General features: G+C 42.8%; 1 protein-coding gene across 1 annotated transcript in view; it reads right to left on the bottom strand.

Annotated features, from left to right (window-relative positions):
* Window positions 1-881: 881 nt before the first annotated feature.
* The window catches only part of CREB3L2 (cAMP responsive element binding protein 3 like 2), a 43,667-nt gene continuing 30,375 nt past the window's right edge, over window positions 882-14,173 (bottom strand). The window contains exons 3-12 of the mRNA XM_044271795.1: window positions 13,980-14,152; window positions 13,159-13,246; window positions 12,892-13,079; window positions 11,566-11,712; window positions 9,386-9,444; window positions 8,970-9,038; window positions 8,660-8,759; window positions 5,554-5,683; window positions 5,253-5,466; window positions 882-2,493 (exon numbers count right to left, since the gene is read on the bottom strand). Coding sequence (XP_044127730.1) covers window positions 2,418-2,493; window positions 5,253-5,466; window positions 5,554-5,683; window positions 8,660-8,759; window positions 8,970-9,038; window positions 9,386-9,444; window positions 11,566-11,712; window positions 12,892-13,079; window positions 13,159-13,246; window positions 13,980-14,152 — 1,244 coding nt within the window. The 3' untranslated portion in view covers window positions 882-2,417. The remainder of the gene's footprint in view (window positions 2,494-5,252; window positions 5,467-5,553; window positions 5,684-8,659; window positions 8,760-8,969; window positions 9,039-9,385; window positions 9,445-11,565; window positions 11,713-12,891; window positions 13,080-13,158; window positions 13,247-13,979; window positions 14,153-14,173) is intronic.

Below are 14,173 nucleotides of genomic sequence, written 5' to 3'. Positions count from 1 at the left end.
AATGGAATGCATTGGGTTTCTGGCATGAAAGTCAGCTTTCTGACGGAAAAATACAGCTGTATGGGAGCTGAGCTAAAGTAACCCAGTAGGGTAACTACACTCTGAACAGACCTGTGCTTCCCGTTCCATTCAAAGTGCTACTTCTAGTGCCAGAGGCTGCAGGAAACAGCTGATCAGTGGAAGTGTGTACAATCAGGCCTTCACGAATCGGATACTCATTCATCAGTATTAGGAGCCTGGAAAAGCCCTTTAAGATTTCATCAATTTGTATTTGCACATAGGGCACATTTCCCCTCACCAATTACATAATGCGATAAGACATTATTTTATATGCTGCTACTTTTTTTTATTGAGTTTTTAAAAATTTTATAAAAAATTATTATACCAAAAAAAAGCATAAAATAAAGCAAGGAACAGAAATGTCTTCTTACCCCCTCAGTGCCATGTGCAAGATGACCACTCCATCTTATGTACCAAGACCAAAGCCAAAACAGATCATGGGTCGTTGAGAGATCAATAACAACTTAGCTTAAAGGTTTTTTTTTCACTATGACCCCTTCTAGACTACTTTCACACTAGTGTTTTTGCTGGATCCGGCAGGGTTCAGCAAAAACGCTTCTGTTACTGATAATACAACCATCTGCATCCGTTATGAACAGATCCGGTTGTATTATCTTTAACATAGAGGGGCAAAGGTTTAAAAGTAATATAAGGAAGTATTACTTTACTGAGAGAGTAGTGGATGCATGGAATAGCGTTCCCGCAGAAGTGTTAGCTGCAAATACAGTGAAAGAGATTAAGCATGCATGGGGTAGGCATAAGGCCATCCTTCATATAACATGGGGCCAGGGACTATTCATAGTATTCAGTATACTGGGCAGACTAGATGGGCCAAATGGTTCTTATCTGCCGACACATTCTATGTTTCCATAGCCAAGACGGATCCGTCATGAACTCCACTGAAAGTCAATGGGGGACGGATCCATTTTCTATTGTGTCAAAGTTAAACGGATCAGACACCATTCATTTGCATTGTGGGTCATGACGGATCCGTCTTGCTCGGTTTGCTCTCCAGTATGGGAATGCAACCAAATCGAACGGAATGCATTTTTCAGCATTCCGTTCTGTTCAGTTACGTTTTGTCCCTATTGACAATTAATGGGGACAAAATGGAAGAGTTTTTTCCGGTATTGAGACCCTATGACGGATCTCAATACTGGAAAATAGAAACGATAGTGTGAAAGTAGCCGTATAAACCATTGGTTCTTTATTGGATACTATAGCTGTAAACAGTACACAGCAGTGAGGCAGAAGTGTCCAACAAAGACCGGATGGTTTAAGGAGATACAGAAGAAATAGGCAGTAAAGTGAAACATGTCTTCTGGATGAATCCTCCCTCCCAAGAATCCCAGCTGACCACTGGTTTGCAGAGAATCATGGGACCACAGGGGACCAGGATTTGAGTTATATTCCTTGGTAGGATGACTGCTACCTGCATCTTACTCATCGGATTGTCCTTGGGGCACTGTGTCGCTTATAAGGGTTTAATAATATCATATAATGGGGCTCGGGGGTCAGTTCCCTTTTTTGGGCCATCAATGATGGAAAGTAGCAAATAAAACTAATAAATACTATTTACAACAGCAGGAGGGACAGCTTTGTGGCAATAGGGGAAGTACTGGAAACAGAGCCACTCGAGTGAATGTTAATGCAACACATTTATATGGACTATTGAAAGAAACAACCCCGTGGGAACTGTCTCAGTACATAAAGAGCACTGGAGAGGCACAGTGATGGGGGTTATAGGCAAAGGGTCGAATACAATCCAAGTATATAAGGCACTGACTGATACAGGGCAAAGTGGTAAAGGACGTGGGATTATGAAAACCGTAGGCTGTTTAGAATGAGCGGCGCTATAAACCCCAGCAAGGCTTCTACTGGCAGTGCCTGTTAGAGTATGAGACGTTTTGGTGGGCTGGATAATAATAGTAATGTCTGGGATGGAATGTAATCCTCTCGATCTCTCCCGCCACCCAAGGTCTTATCTACAGAACGTGCATCTAAGATCTTGGATTAAAAGGTTTAACAGTATCACTGAATAAATAATAAGTCCAATCTTATTCACTCTCTGGCAATGGACAGTGGAAATGTTTTCCTTCACAATTCTATGAATCATCATTATCCTGCGACCATGCGCTTTAAAAGTCTTGTTGTCAGAGCAGCAGGAAATTGGGGGCGCTCCTTAGAACTCTGCTTGCTGTTATCATCCGCCAGTGTCAAGTCTAGAGTCCCAGCCTCCACCATCTGACAAGAGAGGCATGAAGTCCGAAGGGCCGGCTCAGAGTGGGAACTTGAGGGGTGGCTGCGTCAGTTGGGGAAGCAGGAGCTGAAGGAAGAAAAGCTGAGGGAAGCTGATATTAGGAGGTGGTGTTTACTCTTCTGTCCAGTTCTATTACTTTTGTCACTTCATTTTGTCCAAAATCCGAATGGAACCTGAAGGAGAAAGAATAATCAGCACACACAAAACTTTCATACTGCACCCCAATATTCTACCGTGTAATGTGTTCTCTGCACCCCTCATCTCTGCTGCACCGCTCCCCTCTATTCTGCTATATATTGTGCCTCCTGCACCCCTAATCTCTCCTGAATGGTTCCCTCTCCTGAACGGTCTTTCTCCTGTATGGCTAGGTCTATTCTGCTATATATTTTGCCCCCTGCACCCCTCTTCTCTTCCATCCATTCTGTTATATGCGGTGCATTTGGAAAGTCTTTAGACCCTCTCAGTTTTTTCACATTTTGATATGTTGTGGCCTTGTGCAAAAATAAAAAAAAAGTTCAAGTTTTTCCTCCATCATTCTGCAGTCAATACTCCATAATGACAAAGTGAAAACAGAATGTCCAAAATCGTTCCTAATTTATTTAAAAAAAAAAAAAAAGATCTTGCAGTGACATAAGTTTTCAGACTCCTTACTCAGAACTTAGTTGAAGAAACTTTGCCAGCGATTACAGCCTCCAGTCTTCTTGGGTATAATGTTTCAAGGATTACACACCTAGATTTGGGGATTTTCTGTAATCTTCTCTGCAGATCCACCAAGCCATCAGGTTGGGTGGGGACCATCAGTGTACAACCATTTTCAGGTCTCTTCAGAGGTGTTTGATTGGGTTCCAGTTGGGGTTCTGGCTGGGTCACTCAAAAACATTCACAGAGTTGTCCCTAAGCCACTCCTGTGTTGTCTTGGCTGTCTGACTTGACTGAGTCATTGTCCTGTTGGAAGGAGACCCTACGGCCTAGTCTGAGGTCCAGATATATTTTCATTAAGAATATTTCTCCATTCAGCTTCCCAGTCCACAAGTAAAATGAAGCAACATTGCTCTGACCATAAAGTGGCTTCTTTTATTTAGTCCACAATGTGCAAGAACAGGACAGGAGGAATAAAACAGGAGAGTAATCAGCCAATGGGCATTTTGCATCTCCAGACACTTTCTCAAGGTCCGGTCTCATAAGCCGCTTGCTCTCCTCTTGTATTCCTCTCATTCTGTTCTTGCACATTGTGGAATAAACAAAAGAAGACACTTTATGATGAGTGCCATGTTGCTTCATTTTACTTGTGAATTGATCTATGGACCCATCTTCACACATTGAGCACCACTGGACTTTGTATGGCCCTGACTACCTACACGGAACATTGTGAACAGTCTCAGTGGAGGATAGTCCCAACTATATATTTCTTCTATTTTGGATTGAACCATTTAGATTTCCATCCACTCTGACCCGTTTCCCTGTCCCAGCTACTGAAAAACACCCCCACGGCATGATGCTGCTTCTACCATGCTTCACTTTAGGGATAATTTTGGGAAAGTTATGAGCAGTGCCAGGTTTCCTCCAGATCTGATACTTAGAATTGAGGCCAAAAGGTTAAATCTTGGATTCCTCAGAGCAGACCATCTTGTTTCTTACTGTCTTGATAGTCCTTTAGGTGCTTTTTTGCAAGCTTTCATTTTTAATTTTTTTATTTTTTACTAAGGAGAGGCTTCTTCTGGTCACTCTTCTATAAATCCCAGATTGATGGAATGCTGCAGTGATGGTGGACCTTCTGGCAGTTTCTACCATGTGTACCCATTCTCTTTGGAGCTTAGCCAGTGTGACCATTAGGTTTTTGCTCACATCTCTTACCAAGGCTCTTTTTCCCAGATTACCTCAGTTTAGTGAAGCAGCCAGCTCTATGAAGAGTCCTGGTTGTTCCAAAAATCTTCCTTGTATGAATTATAGAGGCCATTGTGCTCTTGGGAACTTTTCAGTGTACTTTCTTAAAATCTGTGCCTTCACACAATTCTTTCTCTGAGCTTTACAGGCAGTTCTTTCCTCCTCATGGCTTGGCTTTTGCTCTGTGATGCATTGTCAGTTGTGAGATCTTATATAGACAGGGATGTCTCTTTCCAAATCACATCCAATCAATTGAAATTAGAGAGAAATTAGTAGAAACATCTCAAAGAAGATGCAGAGAAATGAGAGTCTCCAGAGCTAAATTTCAAGTGTCATAGCAAAGTGTCTGAATACTTATGTCCATGCAAAATTTTTGTTTTTCCTTTTTAATAAAGTTGCAAATGTTTCTAGAATTCTGTTTCCACTTTCTCAATTTGAAGTACTGAGGGGAGATTGATGGGGGAAAACAAAAGTTTAAATTTTTTTGCACAAGGCGAAACATAAAATGGTCTCAAGACTTTCTAAATGCATTGCATGTTGTGTTCTCTGGTACCTCTGATCTCTGCTGTACTCTTCTATATTCTGCTATGCATATTGTTCTCCCTGCACCCCTCATCTCACCTGTACCACTGCCCTCCATTCTGCTATATATTGTGCCTCTGCACCCCTAATCTCTGCTGCACTGCTCCATTCTCTTCTGCTATATATTGAGCACTGCTTCCCTCTATTCTGCTATATGTTGTGCCTCCTGCACTGCTCCCCTCTATTCTGCTACATATTGTGTGCACTGCTTCCCTCTATTCTGCTATATGTTGTGCCTCTGCACCCCTCATCTCTGCTGTACTGCTCCCCCTCTATTCTGCTACATATTGTGTGCACTGCTCCCCTCTATTCTGCTATAAATTGTGCCTCTGTACCCCACATCTCTTCTGTACCCCCTCTATTCTTCCATATATTATGCACACTGCTCCCCTCTATTCAGCTACATAATGGGCACTGCACCACTCTGCACAGCTTCCATTGGTGTACCCCAATCCTCTGCGCTCACCTATGCCGTACTGCTGGATCCAGGCTGCTGTCATTGGACAGTGTGTGTGGCTTCTCCTGTGAAAGGCTGAGCTCCTCTTCTGTGGCTCTGTGATGCTGAGAGATGATTTCTTTGCTCCTCTCCCAGGAGTCAGGAGAATCCACTGTAACTGCAGAGCTATACAACTCTTCCCACCCATGATGCTCCTCGAAGGAAAGGATGCTTCTAGATCTCACTATGAGAGAAACCATTCATGGTCATTGCTGAGGAAATAGACTGAGACTTCTTCACAGGCCATACACATCTGAAGACGGGCACTCACCTATCGATGCTGCGTATGACTCCTGCACTGAATGCACAATTGGCTCTGGTAACGTCTTGGTGGCTGATGGGTATGGGTCAAAAGTCTGCGTAAAACTGCCAAAAATGACTGCAAAGCACAAGACAACCACCTGAAGGGGTACAAAACAATAGAAGGCGTCAGGCAAGGAAGTGAGTATTTTTCTGAAGTCATATAGTGACGTTTGGACAGATTTACATGATAAGCCAATTGTGGAGGTCCTCATATTACCCCTGCAAATAAAAACATTACATCAGAGGGTGAGCCAATCTCGACTCCACCATCTATTGTATCCATATGGAGAACTTGCAGAATGTGGGTGAAGTTCATTGCAAGATAAGCGCTCTAACCTGCTGTTTGCATCTGCTTCACAGATACTGAATGGAGCGCATGCTCAGCTGCTGCTCCACCAAAACTCCTCCTCACTGGGGTCGTGCAGTACGGAGGAGTGGGTTAGTGCTCGGATTCTTGTCTTTCTTTTGGTGGTTTGTAGAGCTTTTGCAGCTAATACCTAATAACTAATGTGAAGAAGGGGTTAATAATGATATCCAACAGCCATGGCTGCCTACGGTGGTTTAGTGGGTAATGTCTTTATATGGTTATTATAATGCTTGGTAAACTAATTAATGGTAGGGGTCTCTTGTAGGAAAGTGTACCTATAATTCTAAGCTATGAATCCAGAATTCTTTATTGGAGCTCTAATTCCTCCGTTCACACAGCCAGCACTAAAGGGAGCTCGCTGCATCTGGATTCAGGCTGGAGTCACACCTAGACATTTTGGAGCACTTTTAATTGGGACAACTGTAGTCCAAAGCATTTTAACAGACTTGTATGCAATATTGTGCACTGTAGCGGTCACACAATAGTTCAAATTAATTAAAAGTGCAACAAAAAGTCTAGGTGTAGCTCCAACCTTCTAAAGCTCCACTTAAGCTCAATGAATTCCAATGCAATGGGTTCCCCCTAGTGGTGGCAGGAAGAATATTTAAGCTACATACACGCACGTGGAATTGTTGTGGATTTTTTCCACAGTAATTCTTCAAGAATCTGTAGGGAAATCAGCAGCAAATCTGCACTAAAGCATGCAGATCTGCCTGTGGGTTTTACCTGCGGACAGAGGAGGAGCTGACGAGAAAATAAAAAGAGAAGACTACTCCCCTCCCATGGGGACTACCTTGCTCCCATGCCAGTCTCTTTATAATCCAGGCTCCTGTGATCATGTATTGTTGCATATGATGTCTGCAGCATTCACACAGTATAAGGCATCATCACAGGAGACCAGGTTATACACAGAGCAGCATGGAAGGAAATAACCATGGAAAATAAATATTTTTTTAAATAATGTATTTATTATTTAGCATGTGCATTTTTTAATGCTGATCTTCAGCAAACTTGCATCCGCCATTTTAAAATCTCCCCATGCATGAAATCTGCTCCAGATCCACGACATGAGTCGGCATGCTGTGGATTTAAAAATCCATTCTGCAGGTCAAATTAAGCATGGAACATTTCTGCACTATGTAGGTGAGATTTTGAAAGACTGCACATAATGCACACCATGTAAAGGTGGTCAGGGGGTTCCTGCGCACTTCCCAAGTCTGTATTCCAGACAGCGTTGGACTGGGGTGCCTAGGGCCTACTGGTAAAATTCATTCTGGGGGCCCACTATGGACCTGCATGCAAATACTACCTGCGCACATAGCGGCAGGCAGCAATAAGATGCTCAGGATGATTGATTATGAAAGTCACTGCAACAACTTCAAGAAGGCAGGTTCCTGGGGAAAGAGGATACAAGTTGGCCTGCTTCTGTATCTAGAAGTCATCTCAGCCACCTGGTGCATCTATAATAATAAACCAGGAAGTTTTTAAATAATCTACCCAGCTTTTACATGGATTTAGGCTAGTTAAGATGCTGTGCTGGGGGACTGTGGGCTCAACTTTGTCAGGGGCCCATCGGGGGATTCACCTATTCCCCAGTGGGCCAGTCTGAGCCCGATTCCAGACGTGTTTTCCATCAGAGTACCCGTATGATGCTGTGAGTTCAGATCAGTAAACCAGTTGTCAGACCGGTCACACGTCTGGAATCCAGACTTGTGAATAGACGAACTGCCCACAGGGTATAATACTCAACTGGGCAGGCTCAATTTTTCAACAAGCCACAACATGGCAGTTTTCTATTGTTCCTGCATGCTCAAGATGGACATGTAACAATTAGATCAGCACGTAAGCTAAAGCACACGGAAACCCCACGGCCCTGACAGATCTAGTTACGTTAGATTTAGCATGGCCCAGATAAACAACGTAATGGAAACCATAGTCAGGTGAGGAAGAGTGGCAGCAAACGATTGTTAAAAAGAATTCTGTCTCCTTCCAGGAATCATAAGGGGATTCCAAGGTGATGATAGACTAGGTGATGACTCTCTCGTGTGATGGTATCAAAGTATCTAGTCTAAAGGAACCAGTACAGCCCCCATAGGAATCATGTCCCTGCTGTTCAAATTCTATGGCTGCATAACAATATGGTAGCGGCAACGTCTTATTCTTGAGACATCATGTGACCGGATTGTCCTAGAGCTCTGGTGCAGTACACTGATTTATGCAAACATCTTCATAGGTACATGATAAAATTCTGCCTGCCTTCCAACGCCACTAGGGGAAGCTCAACACATATAGACCATATCTGTTTTGAGGTCCGCAAATCGTGGATCCACAAAATATGGGTGTGGTCTGTGTGCATCCCGCATTTTTCACAGCACCCACTGAAAAGAAAAGCTTATTCTTGTGAAACAGCTGCAGACAGCACAAGGATGACATCCGTGTGCTGTCTGTTTTTTTTGCAGACCCATATGTGCAGACCCTTGGTGTGCAGACCCTTGGTCCATGTGCGAACCGCAAAAAATGCAAATCAGACACGGACCAAAAATACAGTTGTGTACATGAGGCCTTATACTGTTCAAATTGTTCTCAATAAAAAAAAAAAAAATGTATGCAGTGAGCTCCCTCTAATGGTGGCAGTAAAAAGGGAAAACAATTAAAGGAATGTAAATATGTTTGGTGAAGAAGTCAAGTTGCGCAGCCATTCACTCACCATGAGGCAGGTACTTGTTTGGGTGCTGGCGGCTTTATATGAGTGGGATACTTTGCCGGCCACCATTGCCTGTAGACGCTGTAGCTGTTGTAAGAGGGTCCTGAGAAATAAAACACAATTTTAGGAGGGGTTTAGTATATCCTACCTATATTAACGGGCAGAGTCTTAGATTTGTTTCACATAAGATCCACAAGGCTAAAAGGTGTGTACCCAATAGTAAACCCCTATACTGCAAAGAATTGTGTCATCCACATAGATCAGCTCATACAAAGGGGGAGATATAGGGAAAAATATTGAAGTATTGTCTCACCTGTTAGTGGATTCTAAGACTTCCACTTTCTTGCGCAGGTCGTTATTTTCAGAGGAACAATTCTCAACCCTATTGAAGGAAGACAATGTAAGGGAAGTCAGCATAAGAAACGGGGTTGAGATCTGGTGGTGATGAAATGGAAATCTGGATGACCCACAATTTATAGTCCCCATTATAGCTCCCATATGGGTTGTCATCAGGCTTTCCCTGACTCCTGGGTGGCACATATGCCTAGCTAAACATTATGTGTCAGCAGAGAACATAGTAGGTTGCCATTCAAGTGTCTCAGAAAGCTATGCATTTTCCATTTAGGAACCTGGGAAAGTGAGATGCTCCATGATAAGTGCCATAATGGCTGCCACCCAGCTTTCCCAGAAACGGCTAGGGCAGCCAGGGCTGATGAAATGTCGTTTTACCTTTTCTCCAGGCTGTCCATATATTCTTTCTTTTTTCTGCGACTTTCCTGGGCAGAGATCTAAAAAGATACAATGTATGTATATCAAGCAAAAGCTGGAGTCAGGGGGCACACCAAATTAATTTGAAACCATATAAAACGAGAGAAAGCAAAACCGCATACAAAGGCTACACATCCTGATATTAAATTCTATAATTTATTTAGAAACACAAAGCCAAAAATTAAAAACATTGTATACAATTACAACATTTGTGTTAGAATGGACAATACGTCCAACACACATACCTATAGTCACCAAGTCCTAAATAGGGACACATATAAGCTGCCAAAGGAGTAAAAAATTCAGGATATATAATAAATATGATATCAAAATGGTTCAAATACTCATCGAATGTAGAGATAGGCGGACATGGTGTAGAGGTAAAACGCCCCACACGTATCGCCGGATCAACCAGCTTCCTCGGGGGTCTCTGAGACAAAGCAATTGTGCCCAAAGTATATATACACATTAATAATTCAAAGAAAATAATAGTCTGTTTGAGAGTAAATTGAGGGAGGCAAGAAGGTGTGGTGATGGTAAATTGATGTCCCCGGTGCAGAGCCCACATCGCCGCACTATAAAGCAAGATGGCGCTACCCTAGATAGGCCAGCATGTTTAGACAGAATCACGCAAAATGGCATCGAACCGGAAGTATGAACACAATGCGTTCCATACACCGGAAATATATCTAAATTGTTAGTATGCGCATGCGCTAAACAACAATGATGCACTCCAAATACAGGAAGTGCACTCAGGATTGCATAATAGATAATATATAGAGGTATATTAGCATACATATGCAAAAAATAACGATGGTATGTTCCACAATGCGCCCTATATGTAGACAATGCAACCAAAGTTGTTTTTCGTCCATTACAAAAAATACATTGTATTTATTTATTTATGGTGTGAACACATGATTGATATTTTGGACCACCACTATTATGTTGATATATATATATATATTATTTTTGTATTTAGATTTCGAATTTTGGTATACAAAGGTATTTATTATCATATTTTTTAATTATTCACCAACATGATGATTATTACCAAATTTTCTATATTTTTTTGTAATGAACGAAAACAATTGCTTTCTCTCAGAGACCCCTGAGGAAGCTGGTTGATCCGGCGATACGCGTGGGGCGTTATACCTCTACACCATGTCCGCCTATCTCTACATTCGATGAGTATTTGTACCATTTTGAATTTATATTTATTATAGATCATGAATTTTGTACTCCTTTGGCGGCTTATATGAGTCCCTATTTAGGACTTATATGACTATAGGTATGTGTGTTGGACGTATTGTCGGTCCCAACACAATGTTGTAATTATATACAATGTTTTTAATTTTTGGCTTTGTGTTTCTAAATAAATTATTGAATTTAATATCAAGATGTGTAGCCTTTGTATGCGGTTATGCTTTCTCTCATTTTATACAATGTTTGTATATATTACTGAAACTGGCACTCTATCAGCTGGCGCTTTTAATGGGGGCAATCCAGCTGTCATTATGTGGGCGTGTCCAGCTATTAGGGGAGGAGTTTATGAGAAGAGTGGTGGTTCTGCCTTTTCTACAGTTTTTTTTTTTTTTTAGAGTGGTACCTGTGCATCACTGTACAGACCAATGGTCCAGAAATCAAGATAATCTAGCATGGGCCAAACCAAAGGCCTGAATCTAGCTTGGGGCAAAATAGAAAGCCTGAACCTAGCATGGGGAAAAATAGTCCCATGTGAGAGGCAAATGTATGTAACCTGACAGAGATGGCTCCTATGCATTGTGAGATAATCATGGGTAATACTAATAATATAGTACACTAACTTTACATAGGGTCCTATAGTGGGGCCTTTTACATTGCTTCAATGAGTGGCACTGATATCCCTGCGGCAAGTGCCGACATTGAAACTACCGATTACAAGACTGAATGCAAGGCTGTGGTAGCCATGTAGGCCTATATAAGCCACTGCCGACCCGTAATGCATGTATACATATTTATCAGTGCAGTGATGATCTCATTACAGTGTGATGTAACCCCTTAGATGCTGGGAAAGCTTTATCTCTAACTCTGCACTTTAGTCCTAAAACCTCCTACCAGATCTACCCCCATATAGTGATAGACAAGCAGAGGTTCTGTACCTTGTTCTTGATCTTCCTGCGGATTTTCTTAAGAGCCTTCTCTTCAGCCTTAGTGAGTGGCAGTTTAGTGGGAATGGGGTATCCTTCAGCCACTAGCGTTCTTTTCTCTTCTTCCGTGAGGATGAGGGGTCCAGTGCCCTGCAGTTTCTGCAAATAAAACTTTCTGTAAACCCCAAGGACAGGCTTTGCATTAAACCCCTTCTATTAAAAAAAATATATATAATATGTCTGCAATGTCTGTTACCTGAAGTGGCACTGTTTGCTTATTACTACACCAAAGTCTATAGGAAATGTTTGCATGTACACCCATTGTATGCCAGAGTAAGATCAATAGGTTGGTCCTGTCCAGAGATGTAGTCATGGGTATACTGTCTATAATATATTGGACCTTTATAGACGTCTGAGCCTAATTTTTCTGCTACAACGCTCCAAATCCCTACATAGACAGAAATATATAAGATAACGTTCCACTAAAAGCAGCACCCCCAAAGACAGAGTTTCACTGCTTTAGTTGAATTCAATAGTAAATCCACATGCAGCATGCTCCCCCTAGTGGGGACTGCAGGACGGTAGAATTGTGTCATATAACGGTATAGCGCAGGCATGCTCAACCTGCGGCCCTCCAGCTGTTGCAAAACTACAACTCCCAGCATGCCCTAACAGCCTACAGCTATCAGCCTACAGCAGGGCATTGTGGGAGTTGTAGTTTTACAACAGCTGGAGGGCCGCAGGTTGAACATGCCTGGACTATAGCGGTTTGAAGGGGAGCGGTGGATCTGCGGCTCTGAATCAGAAAAACAGAGCTCCAAAGCTTATAACTATAGATCATTAACGTAATCAACACATGGGGGGTACTATCTCTCCTTGGGGAGAGAGCGCCTTAGTCGGCGTGAGGAGACTTATAGGCCATACATGCTCCTCTGGAATTCTGGGAAGAAAGGGATGTAAATGAGCTCACAGTGATCACAGAAATGAAATCTGTAAAGTTGGAAGCTCACTTTAAGTAACATGACACAACAAACGCTGGAACCTATGGACTCAATGGAGCATCAGATTTCAAGCTACACTACAACATGGATGCTATTGATCGGTGTTATCAGCCTTGCTACTAGCACATCTTTTCAGAAGAGACTTTGGACTCCATGATTGCACCCAGGACAGTGGCGTCACCCCTTGCTCCACTAGCAAGATATACACAGAAATGTGGCTGCCTTGTGAAAACTACAGTCCCGGGTAAACAATAGATTACATATCATGAAATAATTGGTTTAAAATTACCAACTCAGCTCTGCTACACCTGTGGTTGCTGTATCACAGGGGACTTACATGGGGAGCAGTGAGCAGAGGAGAATTGGATAGCGCTGATGGACTGCGAAGAGTTCCTTTGTTTCCAGACTGTGACTGGACAGGGCTGGAGGGTGGAAGGGATCTGCTGGGGCTTTGGCCTCCTTCAGAGTCGCTTCCATGACTGCTGGGAGGAGTCGGAGGCAGCTGTAGACCATCGGGTGAGGTAGCTGTAGGGAGGGAGGAATAGGTAAGTAGAGTAAAGATGATCCAACTGGAAGAAACTTGGGGACATGGAGAGGATCGCACCTTCTTTAGGACACAGGTTCAGGAACTGATCCACCTCATGGGGCTCCAGTTTAATCTGTGGCATGGACTTTGGGCTCAGAGGCTTGTACTGCAATGATACAATAGGGCAGATATTAGAAACATCAGTGAGATGAGGTCACACATTGTAATACAGAGGTGCTGGATTAGGGGATATCATGCACAATCAGATGGCACAGCTTATTGACACTCGTACCCCGTTTAAACTGATGAGAGCGGACAAAGTCCCTGCTCTGACAGCACAGACTTCAGTGACACACGGGTGGATGCCAGCACATTTGTCTTGGACTTTACCATCATCGTAAGTTGTGAAACATACGGGAAAAGGCGGATATCGATAGTCTTCAGGAGCCAACAAATACCTGGGAAATGCCAGACTATCAGGTAAAGTACTGCTAATCCAGTATGGAGCCATTTCTGTCACATACCAGATTATCAGGTTTTCTTGACCATAAAGCACTTTTGTAGGACGTTTGGCGGCAAGTCAGACAGTCCGCCATGAGACTAAACATTTATATGCAGGTTATATTTTTACCTGACCTTATTGTACCCACAAGAGATAAGCAGATCCACATTTCTCCACCAGTCACTTATCTCCAGGTTCTATTAAAGGGGTTGTGCCAAGTATTAAAGTTATCCCCTCTACACTGGTGATGGCTACCTCTTGGATCCCAAGAATGGGGTCATGTTCCTCTGTCCTGATGGAGCGGCATGAACTGCCACACAATTCATTCTGTACAGAACAACTGGAAATAGCCATGTGGAAGTGCACGAGGTGACAATAGGTGTGACATGGCACTTACCTGGTCTGTCTCTGGCAGTTGTGGCAGTACTTCCACCTCAAGAGGTGTTGTCACTGTGTTGGTGATAAGGGTAACAGAAGGAGCCAAGCCTGGACTTTCTACAGGAACTTCCATCTTAACTTTGGTAGGAGTGAGCTGCCCTCCAAGGCACCAGTCCTCACTTGTAAGATCCCCTTTGGAAAAGAATATATGAT

This window comes from Bufo gargarizans, chromosome 11 (genome assembly GCF_014858855.1).
Source record: "Bufo gargarizans isolate SCDJY-AF-19 chromosome 11, ASM1485885v1, whole genome shotgun sequence".
In the NCBI taxonomy this organism is placed as follows: Eukaryota; Metazoa; Chordata; class Amphibia; order Anura; family Bufonidae; genus Bufo; species Bufo gargarizans.
Note: the sequence above shows the minus strand (reverse complement) of the source record. Positions and strands in the feature narration are given on the sequence as shown.